The sequence below is a fragment of the Apodemus sylvaticus genome, chromosome 6 (genome assembly GCF_947179515.1).
Source record: "Apodemus sylvaticus chromosome 6, mApoSyl1.1, whole genome shotgun sequence".
NCBI classification, from domain to species: Eukaryota; Metazoa; Chordata; class Mammalia; order Rodentia; family Muridae; genus Apodemus; species Apodemus sylvaticus.
Window position 1 is genome coordinate 125,608,228 of NC_067477.1, and position 14,436 is coordinate 125,622,663.

General features: G+C 40.8%; 1 protein-coding gene across 1 annotated transcript in view; it reads right to left on the reverse strand.

Annotated features, from left to right (window-relative positions):
- Positions 1–14,436, reverse strand: part of LOC127687598 (HEAT repeat-containing protein 5B-like) — a 139,442-nt gene that overhangs the window by 14,546 nt on the left and 110,460 nt on the right. The window contains 5 exon segments of the mRNA XM_052186399.1: positions 1,002–1,035; positions 1,037–1,240; positions 4,594–4,773; positions 9,908–9,976; positions 13,301–13,470. Of these exon segments, the coding sequence (XP_052042359.1) occupies positions 1,002–1,035; positions 1,037–1,240; positions 4,594–4,773; positions 9,908–9,976; positions 13,301–13,470 (657 nt within the window).

A 14,436-nucleotide genomic window follows, 5' to 3' on the forward strand; every position in this document is an offset into this window, starting at 1 on the left:
CAGCTTGCTTTCTTACAGAACCCAAGGCTACCACGCCAGGGACGGAACCACCTACAGTGGGCCCTCCCCCGTTATCACTGAGAAAATGCCCCACAGCTGGATCTCATGGGCATCTCCTCAACTGAAGGTCCTCTCTCTGTGATAACTCCAGCCTGGTCACGGTGACACACAAAACCATCCAGTACACTTTCTGTTACAAAGGTTCACACATTTAAGAATAACATAGGCTAGCTGAGATGCCTCCTACAAGAGTGCTCTGGCAACAAGCTCCTCTCTGAGCCTCCCGACCCCCGCCTTCCAGCCTCTCCTCTCTGCAGCCAGGGACAGCATGTAACCTATACTGTGCACCCCTGGTGGGACTAGCCGCACTTCTTAAGGCACCGGCTCCTGATTTCTGCTCTCCCCCCCACACACCTCCCATTTCTACTGCCAACACTGAGCTGCTACTATCTCCTCGTTGTCACCTGATGGTGCCTGATGAGAAGTGAATAAAGGAGAACTCAATGATTATCATTAAAATATTTGAGAAGAAGGCTCAGTTTTGAGGAGGAATTTTTCCTAAACAAAAAACATGTTCATAATGGTGTCTCTATTGATTCAACAGGAGAACTAGTTATATGATATAAGCAAAGGCCTTAGGAACAGGTTTTGGCTTGACTATAGTTTACATGAAAACACAATCACTGGGCAGCACAGTATGATACTCGATCAGGGTTAAAGGTCACTAGTTGTTTCCTATAGCTACTTAGAATGCTCTATTTGTACCGCTATCACTACAACATCGCTAATGGTTTTGCTTCAGTTAATAATAGACTCCTTGCTGTCATACCCTGAATTCACAAAACCAGTACAAAGGACATATACCCTGAAGGAAATAGTTCCAGATTTACGTCCACAAATTTCAAGATGTTATTATGTTACTGTTGGTTCTAGACCCTGCCAAGTCCATTTTATTATTAGTTTGAACTTCATAAAAGCAAACTACCACACATAATACTTACCATCTGCGGGAAGCTGACTGGAAAACTCAGCTGGTGGAAGTCAAAAGTGCATAGTCTCTCAATGCTGCCAGCCACAGGTGGCTGAGTGTCGGCAGTTCAGGCTGCACCAGGGTTATTAAACTGTCTGGAGGCAGTTCGTCTATGGCACCATAATCGTCGTCATCATCATCAGTATTTTTCATTGCTCTCTTTGGTTTTGACTCAGCTTCTTTCTTAATATTCATAGCAACCACATATACCTAATAAGACATTCATGAGTTGAAAATATGGTTTAAATAAAAATTGGAATATTTTAGATTGTTATAATCATGCAGTTACATGACCAACAGAAAGTGGTATAAATATTAGGGCATATATAACTTTATGATTCTTTTATTTGATGTTTTGTTTTCTTTTTTCAAGACAAGATTTTCTGTGAAGCCCTGGCTGTTGTAAAGCTCACTCTGAGGATCAGGCTAGCTTTGAATTAACAGAGATCACTTGCCTCTGACTCCTGAGTGCTGAGATAAAAGGTGTGCGCTACCACTGCCAGTCACTTTCTGAATTCTTGATAACTACTACAGAGAGACTTTGCCTCCTGCTTCCCAAGCATTTTTTTTTAAATGTATCTGATTTCTAACTATTCATCTCAAGTAGGCTTCCCTGAGTTAGTCTGGCATCCTGGGTCCATTTTGAAAGTCTCTCGCAGCACAGAGTATAACTTCCTATCTGACGCCTCTTTCCCAGGCTTACTAGACACAATCAAACAGCATTCAAAGAAAAGGACTGAGAGAAGGGAGGTGGCCAGAGAAAGGATCACCATAAATATCCCCCAAATCTGCCTCCTACATAGGCCTTAAATGATACTTAAGAATCTTACAATTACAGCAGATAGCCGATCTAAGAATACAATGTACTTGCCACATGTATTTTCTGTGTCCTTTGTAGTTTGTGACCTTTTAAAAAAGACATGTAATAGCAAGTTTCCTAAAGCATATTCAGCGTAATTTCTACTTGAGTTTCTTTTTTAACATTTATATTTAGAATCTGTACAAGCGATAACACAGTGCTGGAAAATATTAATTAAAACAGGAAAAGGGCCAGGCAGTGGGGGCCTTTAATCCCAGCACCTGGGAGGCAGAGGCAGGCAGATTTCTGAGTTCGAGGCGAGCCTGGTCTACAGAGTGAGTTCCAGGACGGCCAGGGCTACACAGAGAAACCCTGTCTTGAAAAAAACAAAACAAAAAACTAGGGAAAAGGAGTAAAACAAGCAAGTGAGAAAAGCAGCTGCAGTACACAAAGTCGTGAAGGCTCCTCTCACGCTCCAGCACTGCTCCTTGTATCTACTGAGGAAACTAATGCACGTGCCTAACATGGAAAGCTTCTGACAGATAGAGGAATGCTTACAGGAAACGTCAGGGAATGAGAAAATTTCAGGGAAAAAAGGAGACTACAAAGACAAAGAGCATGAAGGTGATGTGAGGATGGGGGGGGAGAGTACCTGACCAGAGCTTTGAACTCTTCATATGAGCGCCTGCCTGCTATCTACTCTTGTCCTCCAAATTTCCACTCAAACATCACTTGCTCCAAAATTTTAGCCCTGAGACTACAGCGCAGCTCAGTGCCCTGCCCTGTTTCAGAACTCTGGGTTCTCCTGTGGTAGCTCACTTTACTTTCTGTCCCATCTCCTCGTTCTGACTTGGTCTTGCTCAGTAAATACAGCACAGCTGCCTTGTTCTTTACTATCCTGCCAGAGCGCTGACAATCCATAACACACTGGTGGATAAATCAGAGTGTCAAGAAGAGAAATATTAGCCCTGGATTAAAGCAAAACTTTAATAACTGTAAAACTAATTACAGAAGGTAATGTTCATTATGAATAAAATAGCAGGTGTTGCACACAGTCCTTTACATAAATTATATGTAATTTAATTCACATTATAATCCTATGAAATATTCAGTCATTTCCAAACTTTTAAATTAAAAAACAGAACAGAGCTAAAGATATGGCTCTGTGATTAAGAGCACTTGTGCAGAACATCAGACATGCAAGTGGTATACATACATACATGCATATATACATACATACATGCATGCATGCAAACAAAATTAAAGATAAAAGTGAATGTGAAGAAAATAAGTTTTGAATAAGCAAGTAAGTAATATCCAATGTCACACAGTTCACATAAACCTAAAGAATTGGAGGAGTTGTCAAACAAACTCTCTAAGTGAAGTAAACAGAGGTAAAATAGGTCTCAGTGGACAGACCTAGGACATGCTGGCACCTAAGAAAGCGATAAAAGAAATGAAGTGGTGTAACAATTCCCAGTCAGCAGAAAAAACTAAGCCTGAGGTACAAATTGCTAAACTATTAGCCCCGACTACAAAAGTACTCCAAATGAATGCACACTACTAATTCTGTTAAGTGGCATTCTGACCAAATTTTGAAGGCATTTATTTATCTCAGTTAGGTGCCAGGCACAAATATTTGCACTGTTATACCGCATAGTCTACAAAAGATATTTCCACTTTTTAATGATAAAACTGAGGCAGCGAGCCAGTTGTCTCTTGCAGGAGTCACACAGATGATAAATCTTAAGATAGAACTTGTTCCAGGGCTTGACTCCATTTTAATGTTCTTTACCCTCAGCATTGCCAAACTTCGCAGCAGGCCCATCAGTCACAGAAGCAAATGTGCAGAGGACCTGCTACCATAAAAAGGATCTTCGTGGTCATCAGAACACACACTGCTACACATACCTGGGAAGATTAGTTAAGGAAGAGCTGAGATTGAAGAACAATTGTTAGGGGCCTATTCTTAAAAAATAAATAAAATCCACTAAATGGTATCTTTTCCATATTTGCATTCATTTTAAGAAACTAAATTTAATAAATAAAAGCAAACATTTTACTAAAATAAACAAAAATCATTATTTTGCCAAAATACCAGAGTGAAGTGCAGGATCCCAGGGATATTTTATTTGCAAGACAGCTGGATCTATAGTCTAAAACCTGGAGAGAAAATTAATTCTTATGGTACTTCATCGATACACCATAATTTCTTTCTCTGGAGGAATGTGTCTAAGTCCCTAGCCTGAAGCCCAGTATCCTTTATCTCAACTGACTATTACACATGCTGAGGCAGCATTGCTGTTCAGTGGTCCTAACCACCAGAACCATAGGAACAGAGAGGAATGGCTGAGGGGCTGCAGAGATGCTCAGAAGCTAAAGGACCTGAGTTTGGGTCCCAGCACCACATGATGCCTCACAACCACCCAAAAATACAGTTCCAGAAGATCCCTTTTCTGGTCTTTGAAAGTAATAATAACTCTTCTACAATACAGAGAATTTGTGTTCTGTTTTTCAGGCAGGTCTTGGTTTGTACCTCTGACTGTCTTAGAACTTGCTGTGAAGTGCAAGAGTGGGCCTGACTCGGCAATCTCCTGCTCCAGGCCCCACCCCCAGCATTGTGATTACAGGTGGATGTCACCATACAAAATGAGATAAAAGTTTGCCAAAGACTGACTGACAAAGGTTGGAAAGGCTTTCCACACACAGGGTCCTCCAGTGGGCTCAAATGGAGGAATGGTGAGCCGTGGGAGGCCATGTTTACCTCTGCCCATGCCTTAAGAACAGCCAGCTTCTCCATGATGGTGGCACTCTCTCGGTATAGTTGACTAGAAGATCCCTTGCCAGCCTGAACTTTGTCCAGAGAGGAAACAAGTAGATTATGCACCCGATGGAGATCATTGAGATCGCTGACAACACCGCTTCCAATCCATGTGCTGCACACCTGGGTAGGAACAGCGGAAGTTACAGTGTACGGAGTAACTGAACAGAGGAGAGTGGGATGGATTTCCTCATATCCCTGCACAGAGAATAAAAGGGCTCATTCCATCCCCCTGCAGAAAACAGAGCAGCACTGAGTTTCCACTCTGTTTGTCTGAGACAGGGCTTTGCCATGCACTACAGGGTGGCTCTGAACTCATCTCCTAAGTACAGGAATTACAAGTTTGTGCCACCATGTCCAGATTCTATTTTTCCACTATTTAATGAAAAAATTAAAATAAGTGGTTTTCTACTTGAAAACTTCTTCAACAATTACCTATTTACTATCAAACTATCAAATTACTTATCATGAAAGACTTTTGTAACAGGGAAAAAGAAAAGTCAAATTTATAAGTACAGAGTTTATAAACGCACTTATAGCTAGGAAGGAGAGAAGAGTCTCAGACATCAGGAGAGCTTGATTATAAAGACACCAGGGTGTGAGGTGAGGAACAAGTGAAGACCGGGAAAGCTGAGGTCAGACAGGATGAAACTGCCGAATCCCATGACTAAATCGGATGATGGTACTGAGTTGCCAAGGATCCTTGCCATTAGATTTATGCTTTATAAAAAGTATACATACAATAAATAGCACATTCAGTTCCATGTCTCTACAGCAATGCAAGAGACATGCATGACGTGGATGGACCTGGGAATAATAGCCAAGGTAACCTTGGAGACAGGACTCCAAGAATGCAAAGTGAGAAACCATGTATGGCGGGCGTGGACACTGAGACTCGGGTTGGGGAGTCAGAGCTCCAACCTTGAAGAACAGAAGGAAGGTGGCACCACCATCAGGAGTACAGCTAAAACCTAGGAAAAGTTCAGCAGAGACAAGTCAGCATAAGTTTGATTCCTAACACTTTCACATGTGAGTTGTACGTAACACTAAAAGATCCACAAGACAGCTGGAAACTCTGTTCTAGACGCAAGTGGAAGGTAACCACATAAGACCAGAAACTTCCACACGAAGGCAATAACTAAAGTAAGATTAGGAGGCAGATTTGTTCAGGAAGAGAATATCTTAAAGGCCTCTACCAAGACAACAGAGGAAGTAGGTACACTGAAGGGGTAAGTAGAGCAAGAAAAATAAATGGAAACCCAGGGAAATAAAGGAAACGCACTGAGGACAGACACCGAAGTCAACAGAAGGATGCCAACCAGGAAGAGGCCTGGGCAGCGCCAGCTTTGGCAACTCTGCTCACGCCCACGACTTCTGGGTAAAATGGACAAAGGAACCACTTGAGGAACACAGTGGGAAGGGTCGGGGGTGAAACACACTGTGGACACATGGACATTGTAATAGAGAACTCATTAGAAATCACTCAGAGACAAATGAAGACTAAAACCTCATCCAGCTTCAGGGGCAAATAAGTGTTGTAAGCTCAGGTTTTGCTGCCAAAAAGATTATAAAACCATTCTAGGTTTCTGGAGTATTTGGGTTTCAAATCATAGCTGATGGACTTTTAAGGTTTAAAACCTTAAAAACTGACCAAATACTTACATCAACAACTTTATTTGCTTAAAATCTTATTGGGACTTCATAAAATTACAAAGTTTCTGTAAGGCAAAGGACACTGTCAAAAGGACAAAATGGCAACCAACAAATTGGGAAAAGATGTTCACCAACTCTACATCCAATAGAAGGCTAATATCCAATATATACAAAGAACTCAAGAAGTTAGACCCCAGGGAACTAAATAAGCCTATTAAAAAAATGGGTTAGAGATCTAAACAAAGAATTTTCTCCTGAAGAAGTTCAAATGGCCGAGAAGCACCTTAAAAAAAATGCTCAACATCATTAGTCATTAGGGAAATGCAAATCAAAACAACCCTGAGATTTCACCTCACACCAGTCAGAATGGCTAAGGTTAAAAACTCAGGAGACAGCACGTGTTGGCGAGGATGTGCAGAAAGAGGAACACTCCTCCACTGCTGGTGGGATTGCAAGATGGTACAACTACTATGGAAATCAGTCTGGCGTTTCTTCAGAAAACTGGACATGACACTTCCGGAGTACCCTGCTATACCTCTCCTGGGCATATACCCAGTGGATTCCCTGGCATGCAATAAGGACACATGCTCCACTATGTTCATAGCAGCCTTATTTATAATAGCCAGAAGCTGGAAAGAACTCAGATATCCCTCAATGGAGGAATGGATACAGAAAATGTGGTATATATACACAATGGAATACTACTCAGCAATTAAAAACAATGAATTCATAAAATTCTTAGGCAAATGGTTGGAACTGGAAAATATCATCCTAAGTGAGGTAACCCAATCAAAAAAGAATATACATGGAATGCAATCAGTGATAAGTGGATATTAACTAGCCCAGAAGCTCTGAATACCCAAGACACAATCAGCATCAAATGACTCCCATGATCCTGGAAAGTCTTGATCCAGCATTGTAGGGGAGTACCAGGACAGAGAAATGGGAGGGGGGTGACTGGGGAATGGGTGGAGAGAAGAGAGCTTATGGGACATATGGGGAGAGGGGAGCCTGGAAAGGGAAAAACATTTGAAATATAAACAAAGAATTTAGAAAATAATAATAATAATAATAATAAAAACGAAAAACTTATTTTCAAAAACTGAAAACTATGTTTAGTAAAAATAAGAGCACTTAAAAACATTGCTATTAAAGGCATACTTCTGGCAAGATAAATTCCTCCACCAAAATAGTTCTGCAAATACCAAGTTCAAAATGACATGCAATATAATAAGAGTGTCAGAAGAAATAAAGGAGTTGATTCCTACAGAACTAAACATCCTGGAGATACAGGACGTTTGTGCAATTTGGTTGAAATGTAACTAAAAGTCAGGGAATTTCGTGAACACCAGAAATGTGGCTCTAAACTTTCTTTGCAAAACACCTTCCTACTTTCTCTTCTTTAAGGAATCTAGGGCAGCTGTTCTCAACCTGTGGGTCACATCCACTTTGACAGTCCTCTATCTCCAAAAATATTTTCCATTATGACTCATACCAGCAAAATTAGTTAGGAAGTAGCTCTGAAAATAATGTTATGGTTGGGGTCACCACAACATGAGGAACTGTATTAAAGGGCCACAGCGTTAGGAAGGCTGAGAACCACTCATCTAGGGGCTGAAGGGATGGCTCAGTGCTTAGGAGCCCTTGCTCTCTTGACGAAGCCCAGAGTTTGGTTCTCAGCAGCACTGTCAGGCAGCTCTCAACTGCCCAGAACTCTAGTATAGCTCCAGGAGAAATGATACCCTCTTTTAGCATCTGTGGCCACCCACATGCATGTGAGCATATACACACAAACACACGTACAGAAATAAAAATGTAAGTGGGTTTTTAAGAGTATTTATATCTGGAAAATGCAAGTAATGCTTTATGGATTTGTGTGTAAAGAAAGACAATGCGGTGAAGAGTCAACAAAACCGTATTCAGAGAAAAGACCCTGGCCCCACACCAAGCAAGCAAGTGTACATTTTTTGCACTTTAGGCTCAAGTGAAATATTTAAGGTACACTGTGTCTGTTTGTGACTCTGTTCTGGCTTTCACTGTCTGTTTTTCGGCCTCACGGAAACAGCCAGTGTCCTACAGGTGAAGCTTTTTCCGGTCTGCCTACAGATAACACTGATTAGAAGCTTCTGAAGTGAAGTTATTCTCACCAACAAACAAGAACCTTGTAAGCTGCTCCCTCCTTTATAAAGAAAACAAATGTGCAACTCACTGTCTCACCAGTTCCACACTAAGTTTCCTTGTGCAAGTGGAAAGGAGGCCAGACATTTGAACCTGCTACCAGGAAACAATAACCATTATAGAAAAAGCAACTTGTGCCACCAACAAGCAAGTTCCAGGGAACTCAACACTAGGAGCCTTCACACTGCTCCCTGGGAGACGAAATTCTAGGGGCTTTCACTATTCCAGCACTCAGCAGCTTTGTGGGAGGACCGAGTGCTGTGCTGTGCTGTGCTCACAACGCCATCATCAAACGGAAAATTGCACATGACTACTTTCAATACTTGTTTGTTAGTGTCCCAAAGGATTGACTTTCACCCCAACACTTCAACCACAAAGCAAAGATCTACCCCTTACAGCAAAGATCCTCTTCTCTCTGTGCCGTACTGTCTGTGGAAGGACTTAATTTCCCTAAAGAGCAAGAAGTACCAGAGACACCAACTCAATGACATGGAGTTAACCATTCAACCACAAGAATAAAGAACTTCATGCTGGGCACTGCTGAGGGCAGTCGCAGGCAGTGTGCCTATGGATCCCAAGCAAAGATGAGGGCCATGGCTCTGCTCTCCAGCCGACTGTGGAGGAGACAGCTCTGTTCAATGCTGTGCACACAAAGAATGCCATTTTTGAAAAGATTGGAACTCAGTGCAGGAATCCTTCCTCGGGGAGACATGGGAGAGGAAGGCCCTTAGCACAGGGGTAGGACACGTGTGCTTGGGTGGCTCTCTCCCTGCAGATGGGACAATTCGAGACTACCTCTCATGGACTGATGGTACAATGTCACTTCCATAATGTGCAGCTCTTTCCAGGAATCCAGGAATTCTCATAACCTATGGTCAAAAATGTCTAGTGCCCTAACTGTTGCTACACTCATTTGTTATCACAAATTTTATATTTTATGTTTATTTTGGCTCCCCTTAGGATGTTTACAGGTCTGTTCACTTGGACATAATATAGTAGCTGAGGATCCAAAGTCGAAGCCTGAGCTATGACAAAAAAGGAGTGTGATTAACGCCTACTATTTTACATTTCCTATAGAATAAAATAGGAGACAAGATGAGGAGGGGCAGCAAGATGGCTCAGCTGGCAGGTTCCCCCCCTTGGTCAGAATGGTGACCTGTGTGGGAATCACGCAGTGGAGGAGACGGCTGACACCTACAAGTTGTCCTGCCATCCATATGAGCGCAGTGCCTCACACAGATCAGACAACTGAATGAATGAACAGATGGATGAATGGATGATTTTATTTGAAAATTTATAAAAAAGGAATGAACACTATTGTATTTCAATAGTGTTTGCCACTATTTGATTTTTCTCCGTTTAAGTAAAATCTAAGACTTCTAGGAATTTATAGAAGGTGGCTATAGAAAGCCTGCTTTCTTCTTACCTGACAAGCTTTTGCTATTATATCTGATGGCGTATCTTGTGAAAAGGCTGGTCTTAGGGCAGCTCCCACCTAGAAAAATGAGCAAATTTTTATTTTAGAGACAACTACTAAACAGAAAGCCTGTTGAGTCATTGGAGGTTAAAACACCAAATACACAAGGACTAGTGAGATGGCTCAGTGGTTAAGAGCACTGACCACTCTTCTAAAGGTCCTGAGTTCAAATCCCAGCAACCACATAGTAGCTAATCTGTAATGAGCATGATGTTCTTTCTGGGGTATCTGAAGACAGCTACAGAGTACTTACATATAATAAATAAATAAATCTTAAAAAAAAACACCAAATATACATCTATGTCCCTTTCTTCTTTATCACCTCCTCCTTATCCACTTCTTTTATAGTAAGATTAAACATAACTTTGCGTTTTAGGAAGTTATCAATATCAAATCTATATGGGAAGAATGCCCAAAGGACAAGCTTGTTTCCTTTGTTTTTGCTTCTGTTTAACAGTAAATGGGATTTTCTGATACAGTCATATGTAATCAAAGATATGTGCAGACTGTTGTGATTTGTGTTTCTTCCTCACCCCTATATGTATTTCTGAACATATTTCTAATCGCATTTATGTATTTCTTGGGCAAATCCCATGTAAGTGGATCAATTTCTTTAGCTAACTGAGGAATAATAAAAATTAAGAGGCACAAAAACACCTCAAAACCATCTCACCTCAAAAGTATTGCCTTTTAGGAATGGGTAAAAGCAGCTGACAATCGAGGTGGACACTCTGAGTTCAATGGCTGAGAACCACGGGGGAAAGAGAGAACTGACTCTCGAAGACTGTCTTCTGACCCCATTCAATCATTTATGTGTGTATACAACTCTCTCTCTTTGACACATGTATTCACTCTCACTGTACACACAATAAAGGTAAGATTATGATGTTAGTAAGCTTTCCTATTATCACAATATCAATAAGTAAAGGAATACAAACAAGCTTTAGTTTTAAGGAAGCCAGCATCAGTCATGAAGGCCAGAATCATATCAGAGAGATGATGAGGTGTAATGTATGTAGGCTGAATAAAGACATTGCAAGAAGTCTACTGCTATGTTGAGATTTCTACCAATAGTCACTCCATTGTTTACACAGTAGTGTCTACAGACAGTCAAAAGTTCTGTTCAATGACTAAAGGCGTGACAGACTTAATAAAAGCAAGGAGTCAATACTGAACTAAAAGCACATAATAACTGTTCTATGGTTACATAAGACAACGTTCTTATCCTTTGGAAATACAGTTCAAATGGCTCAAGGGTAACATTTTATTTGTTATTTTTATTTCATGTGTAGGGGTGTTTTGATTACATGTAGTTCTGTGTACCATGTGCAGCCAGTAATTGAGGAGTCCACAAAAGGATGTTGGGTCGCCTAGACCTGGAGTTACAGACAATTGTTAGCCATCACATGAGTGCTGGAAATTGAACCTGGGTCCTCTGAAGAGCAGCTCATGCTCTTAACCACTGAGCCATTGTTCCAGCTCCAACATTGAAAACGTCTATGCAGACTTTCTACTTGTGCTCCATCTCTAACCCAATCACTTTGACTCTTACTGCCATCATTCTTCCAGCAAGTTCTTGCTATGAGCAATCATGTGACAAAGGTCAAAGGGCATATTGCAGCTCTCCTCAGGCCTTATCAGTATTTGATACAGCTATCTGCTCCTCTACTGCGTTTGGCTTGTGTGAATACACCCTCTACTTTCCTTCAGTCTTTCTTATATCACTGCTATCCCCCTGTTCCCCTTCCCATTTCCTCTCAGTTCACTGAGAGTCTTCTTTTATTTTATAAATCTACCACGGTGGGTTTCTCACTCAGCACTCTCTCTGATCTCATCTACTCCCATTGGTCATCTAAACGACTTACAGTACCAAACCAATTGCTCCAATCCAGTCTTTTGTTTGTTTGCTTGGTTTGATTTATGACAAAACCTTTCTCTCTGTAGCTACAGCTGTCCTGGAACTCACTGTAGACCAGGCTGGCCTAGAACTCACAGAGATCTGCCTGCCCTCTGCCTTCCAAGTGCTGGGATCAAAGACATGAGCTACCACCCCCTAACTTAATCCACTCATTTTTTAACTGAGCTCCAGGCTCATGTAATCAGTCACACACCTATAAGCAAATAATGGTATTCCACTCCTCCCAACCCTGCCCAACAATGCCAATCACAGGAAATTCCATCACCATGCTCAGGACAGAACCTAAAACAGCTTCTTGCTTTTCCTTCAGGGCCAATTAATCAACTCATTCTGTCAATTCTTCCTCCTAAATGTCATTTGAAACCATCCTTTTCCCCCTTATTCTAATTGCAAACAACCTAAAACAACTGTTATCATCATTCTCCTACAATACCAAGATTCTTAGCTTACTGTAAAGGAGAATCCAGTCTCCATTATGCATCGAGGACAGAATGGAGAAAGTACAGATCTGATCATGTCACCTGCCTTTCAAGTTCCTTGTTACAGAATTAACTCCAAGGTTTTACTATCTATGAACATCTGCATGATCTGGCCCCTGGCTAGCTATCCTTGCTTTCCCACCTTGCTTTCCACTGTCCATACTTTCACCTCTTCCAGGTTTAACCACACCTTTAAGCACATCATACCTCTCATATAGAGGCCTTCCTACTTTTCCCAATGAATACTCTGGTACTGACACTAAATCCTATTCTACAAAACACATCTTTAGTACTATTTTTCAGGAAACTAATTTCTCAATGTCTGGCTTATGATAGGCCCTGTGTTATATACTCCTTATGGGAAGTGTATGCCTTTTCTTTTCTGTTTTCTGTTTGTTGAGAATCAAAACCAGGGCCTTCTAAACGCTACACAAGTGCTTTAACACTGAGCAATATCCTCAACCTTTTACCAACGTTCTACAGCCTCCCTAGCTCTTACCTTCTTTGTAAATAGCTATTGTTAACGGTCTCCTTAGCTTAAGCCTCATGACAAAGGCTAATCTTGTCTTATTTATATAACTGTCTGCAGTAGTCTGCCTTGTACCTTACATCTAACAGGCAATCCATAAATATTTGCTGAATGGACACATTGAACATTGCAATGACATCAGCAGATCTCAGAAGCCATCAATCAAGTGCTAAGAAATACAGTTCTAAGAGAATGGGACCACAGACTGCAAGTTCTTAGCTAGGAAATAAGCAGTTCATCAAAATATTTCTTAAAATTTAAAACAAAAGTAAATAAAAGAAAAGAAGATAACTATTGAAACTTAAACACTAAAACATATAATCCAGCCAGTATGTTTGTGTTTTAGTCCAGTTTGGTCTTTGGACAAAGAAAATTTAAAGCTCTCGATAGAAAATGGTGAATGACTGTATACTCACACAAAGGCTTGGAACAAGGCTGGACAGATTGACGTGTTGTGGGGCAAACATGTGAAGCTCTTGAAGGCAAGAGATGGCAGCTGCCTGAAGCAGAGAATCAGAGTGGTCCTGGGTGATGGCACAACCCACCAAGCAAGAGGAGCGGATGGTGGAAATGGTGGCTGCATTTCCTTATAGGAAAATAAAAGATAACATTAAATGTAACTATGCTATTAGTGTCACAAAAAGACTCTCAGAAAGTAGTCATCTTCCAGCTAAACCCTTCTTCAAATCATTATTCAGATTATTTTTTTTAAAAAAAAAAACAACCCATATAGTCCACAAATATGACTTTGAAACACAACTGTATTTGCAAGGTAAGAATTTAGGTCTTAGAAATGAATTACTTTTAAAAAAATCATATTATCCTTTATAACCACCAGTCTTCTGGCTAAAGAACCATAGGATTTCTCATTCTGTGGTTCTCTACTCAACAAACACAACTCTACTTTCATTATGACAACTTTAAATACTGTTTGTCTAATAATAAAACCTTATAGAGGAAATGAAGGAAATTATATTACATATTTTTTATTTTTCTACATTCTTTGTTTACATTCCTAATGATTTCCCCTTTCCCGGTTCCTCCCTCCCCATAACTCTTATAAGCCCTCTTCCCTCCCCCCATTCACCAGTCAACCCCCTCGCACTTCTCTGTCCTGGTAATCTCCTACATTGTTGCATCAAGCCTTTCCAGGACCAGGGCCCTCTCCTTCCTTCTTCTTGGAAATCATTTGATATGTAAATTGTGTCTTGGGATTCAGAGCTTCTGGGCTAATATCCACTTATTAGTGACACATTATTCCATGTGTGTTCTTTTGTGATTGGGTTACCTCACTTAGGATCGTATTTTCCAGTTCCAACTATTTGCCTAAGAATTTCATGAATTCATTGTTTTTAATTGCTGAGTATAATTCCATTGTGTAAATATATCACATGTTCTATATCCATTGCTCTGTTGAGAGATATCTGGGTACTTTCAAGTTTCTGGCTATTATAAATAGGGCTGCTATGAACATATAGCATGTATCCTTAAGACACGCTGGGGAAACCTCTGTGTATATGCCCAGAAATGGTATATCAGGGTCCCCTTGAAG